Source organism: Limulus polyphemus, unplaced genomic scaffold (genome assembly GCF_000517525.1).
Source record: "Limulus polyphemus unplaced genomic scaffold, Limulus_polyphemus-2.1.2 Scaffold9433, whole genome shotgun sequence".
Taxonomy (NCBI): Eukaryota; Metazoa; Arthropoda; class Merostomata; order Xiphosura; family Limulidae; genus Limulus; species Limulus polyphemus.
In genome coordinates, this window is record NW_013675043.1 from 6,697 (window position 1) to 11,066 (window position 4,370).

At 33.9% G+C, this 4,370-nt stretch overlaps 1 protein-coding gene across 1 annotated transcript in view; it reads left to right on the forward strand.

The window, feature by feature from the left end:
- LOC106475920 (serine/threonine-protein phosphatase 6 regulatory ankyrin repeat subunit A-like) overlaps positions 1-4,370 on the forward strand; it is a gene marked incomplete at its 3' end in the record, with an annotated part of 21,108 nt that overhangs the window by 4,459 nt on the left and 12,279 nt on the right. The window contains exon 5 of the mRNA XM_022379928.1: positions 3,845-3,979. Within this exon, the coding sequence (XP_022235636.1) occupies positions 3,845-3,979 (135 nt within the window). The remainder of the gene's footprint in view (positions 1-3,844; positions 3,980-4,370) is intronic.

Here is a 4,370-nt window from a genome sequence, read left to right on the forward strand (position 1 = left end):
CAGTTACGTATATCGTTGGTCAAAGATACCAATAAGAACAAGGCTTAGCAACTCGTTTCTTTAAAACAACGAGTTTGAGTTACCAGTTCCAACCTTTTTTATTATATAAACGATTGTTTGGTATGATTATAATACATTTTAAGTACAAGATAATATATGTTAAACTAACATTACAGTGATTATTCTGAATGCAAACAATGTATCGTTTAGATTTCGTGATTTAATTGGTATGATTGACTGCTTTAAGTATGATTAACGATAATTCTCAGTAGAAACATTAAAACTTCGACAAACCCACGCTAGGTGACAGTTCTGTTATGTATACGTATTTACACTGAGAAAAGGAAAAGTTATTCCTAACGTAAACCAGTTGTTGTTGTTGTTACTGTATTTCGTTCCGTATATTATTTATCCAATTTCTAGCTAACAACCATTATTGACATCGTAATAAAAAAACTAACATCCATTCTTATAACCCGTGTCTCCCGGTGAGTCAGCGTTAAGATTATTGACTTAACAACTCTAAAATATGGGGTTCGAACCTCCGTGGTGGACATATCTCAAATAGCCCATTTAATATCTATATGTTAAACAAAACAACAACTAAAAACACGTCGATATTCGGACAGTAGCGACACCCTAAAGTGAATAAGTAACTAGTACTTTATTTTGTAACGAAATTTCTATGTCGACTGAAGTGCCATTCTGCAGCATATTATTGTAGTTTTTTTTAAAAAGTTGAACGTTTGTATATATATATATATATATGGGGGGGGGGGAGTTTTTACGTCAGTTGATGAACTCGTGGCTTAACGACTAGAACTTTCTTCAAAGTGTAAGAAACAATTTTAATTGTTTATTACTCTTGTGGGTCTCTTACGGTGGAGGATTGATAACTGATTCAGCAAGTTTGTTTTTCAGTCTTACTGTTATTTCACTTTTGTGAATATTGAATTTGTGTTCCAACCAAGCACTAGAGATACAAGAAACCGCCGTAAGTACGAGATAAAATTTGTTTGTTTGTTCTTAAGCAAAAAGCTACATAATGGGCTATCTGTGCTCATCCCACCGCGGTTATCAAAATTGGATTTTTAGCATTTTAAGCCTTCGGATTTACCGCTGAGCCACCGAGAGGGCAGAAAACTATTAAGCGAAATTATTGTGTTAGCAGCGTCTATTATACTACTATAAAATTAGGCCAATCAGCAAACGTTAGTTAACTTGAAAATTTTACAGTCGTAGAAATAAAATGCTTTTGTTATCATCAAGGGGACAGGACTTTTCTTCTCTCTCGTTTTTTACCGTGTAATAAAAAAAAACAAAAAGTTACAGTTTAAATACCAAAAGCTGGGGAATCATTTGAAACCAAGAAACCAATAGGCTTAAAATTTGTGATAAGCGTCAGGTAAAATGCAGCTTTTTTTAATTGCTTTTAATTTATCCACTTTGAATTCAAAATCAGAAGCATGTAAGAGTAATATTTCACATATATCTTTTGTCTCCCACAAGTCACCGTACAACGGTACAGTTAACTAATGCGTTATTCAGTATTACACTGATATGTCTACAGGATGGTCATCCTGTAATATACATATATACAGAATATTATGATATCATATTATAATATACAGAAATTAGTTTGATTGTTTTGTTTTTTTCACAAAAGAGAAATTTGTCGTGTATATTCCTTTTATTTTTATTTTCAGAAATGGCACGTGTTGACCCTTTATAGAAATCTGGATTTTGGAGCTGGCGAGCTACATTCGAATCCGTTTGTTACCATAAAATATTCCCAACACTTTAAATGTTGGGTGCGTTAGAAGAGTGAAAGCAATCCCGTAACGTGAAGGGTGGGTGGTCGGGTGCTACTCTCCCTCTGTTTAGTAGTTTAAAATTAGAGACGGTGTCAGATAGCCTTAATAGTTTTAAAATTGTAATAGCTTTCGTAGATTCGTTTGTATTAGCTGATGTAAGTAATTCTTTTAACTGTTTCATTAACTCCAGTAAATCTCCGATTTTGTCTCACAGAGTCATCTCAAAAGTTGCAATTTACTCAATGTTTCACTTTGTTTTTCTCAAAATAGTCCCACTACTGATACCCGTGCTATAACGTCATTTTGTCGGTGGGCTCATTTTTTAAGTTACCTGGTGAAAATAATTCGACGCAACCATTTCATGTAATAATATCAAATTAGTTTTTTATCATTAACATTTATACAAACTTGTACACGTTGTAACTTGTAGACCTATTTTACAAATGACATTCAAATAAAAGTATCTCGCTAATAGTAGCTACTACGACTAAAGCACAAGTAAACTTACTTGTAAAAATTTCACGGCTAATTGATCGAGTAACAGAGTGTATGCGATAGCTAACACTGTTCCAACTACTTCACTGAAACTAAGTACAATGTACTTGTAAACTGACTAACTTGATTAACAACCACTCTGCAATCATATGCTGAATATTTCACTTTGATATTTACTACTAGTTTAAAGCAAGAAACATTGACTCAGTGCTTCACTGATTCTCCTATTTATAATCTTCTCAAATCTATTAATACTCTTCTAACTTACTAGATTTTTTGTGATGTCAAATTTAGAATATTCTAAATCTAAAATAATGCGCCTCCTAGATAACAATTAAATCGAAATATAAAATATATATATATATAGGTTACCACGATACAAATACTTTTCAGAAACATATTGGTTCTTTAATGGAAGTATCATCTTGAAAATGATATTATTTGTTCTGTACCTAAAGGACACGTATTTTTACCCATCTTTCTCCACCGGCAGAAGTGTACCGTGTTTTCTTTATTAGCCTCTTCCTCTACCTTCGATAATTGTGACAGACAGAACTTTTATTCCATTGTGTAGCTTTGCGCTTAATAATAAAGAGATAAATAGACAAAACAAAATTATCTACATTTAAATGGCGACTTTCTCAGTCAATATTGGAAAGAGAAATAAATGCAGAGAATATTCAGTAATTTTTAATAAATTATCATATATGTTTGTAATTGAACAGGGTCGTTACAACTGCACTATAATAATGTTACGCCTCTGTGTTCGTTTTTAATTTTCCGTAAAAATTATTTCCCAAGAAACTTTAGCGATACAAGTCCTTTCTTGAATAAAAACTAGTTTATTCTTTTTTAATACAACTTTGCAATACACTTAATTTCCACAGTCACGCTATAATTCACAACGAACGATTCACGCGCTTTACCCGTCTCTATCTCTGTCTGCAATTCAATTCCCTTTGTTGCCGTCACTTCTTGGCGGTCTTATATACAAGAATACCGCACATCCAATAAACACTCGAACATTCACGAACCTTCGAAAATGTCATGACGTGTTACTAGCGTCACGTGACTTCCGCTGTCGTAACAATAATGAAAATCGAGTTCATTTATAAATGGTAATAAATAAAATTAAGGTTGCTATTTATATGCTCAGAACAGTTAGGCCCAATGCGCAAGGTATGTACCACAAATAAACGCCACACTAGACCTCGAGGGGAGAACAACGAGCCCCAGTGCTAGGCCTGTTTCCCCCCCCTCCCGTTTGTAAGTCGGCCAAACCCATAGTGAACGCGTCAAGCGCAAAACGTAAATAGGCCTAGCAAATGTTCCTGCACAGGGCCTAGAAAATCTTAACGCCGGCTGTGGTTAGGCTTGCTTCAATGCTATTGTAATCTTTCTAACTTTAGCTCGTAATTTTTTGTTAGCCCCTGTGAGTAAGTCTTTTAGGCTACTTGTGACTAAGAAACTGTGTCCATAGGTATGTCAACAGCAGCGATATCTCGTAATGTATGTATATTTCATATTTTATTCAGGAACACAGTGGTACGCTGACGGAAGAGAACCAATGTTACCAAATTCAGAATCGGACGACAAGAGCTTGAACTTTTCGTCTCATTGTCAATCAGCAAAACATGAAACCTTGTCTAGTGACGGCAGTTTGTCTAAAGGCAAGGTTTTGCTCTATTCGTATTATGTGCTTATAAAATTTAATAATATATTATTGGGTTTTAAGACAAACTACTTTTAAACATTTTGTAGGCTATCGTTATTAATACATATACCTATGTATATATGTGTATGCATTCTTAAGTGGTAACAAATAGATACGTCTATTCCTCAAATTCGTTTGGATTCTATGCATTTTTATTTTGAAATAATTAAATTTATAAAGTTTATAACTTCAGACCATATTACAAGCACAATTTGAGCAAAGCCCTGATTGTGACTTTATAAAGTTTGTTTTGAGTTTCAGAAACTTTATGTTGCGTCAGCGAGTTCACGTGACTAGTATCACGCCACGTTTTCTAGAAATATCCTGTTCCTTCAAGAATGCCCTAA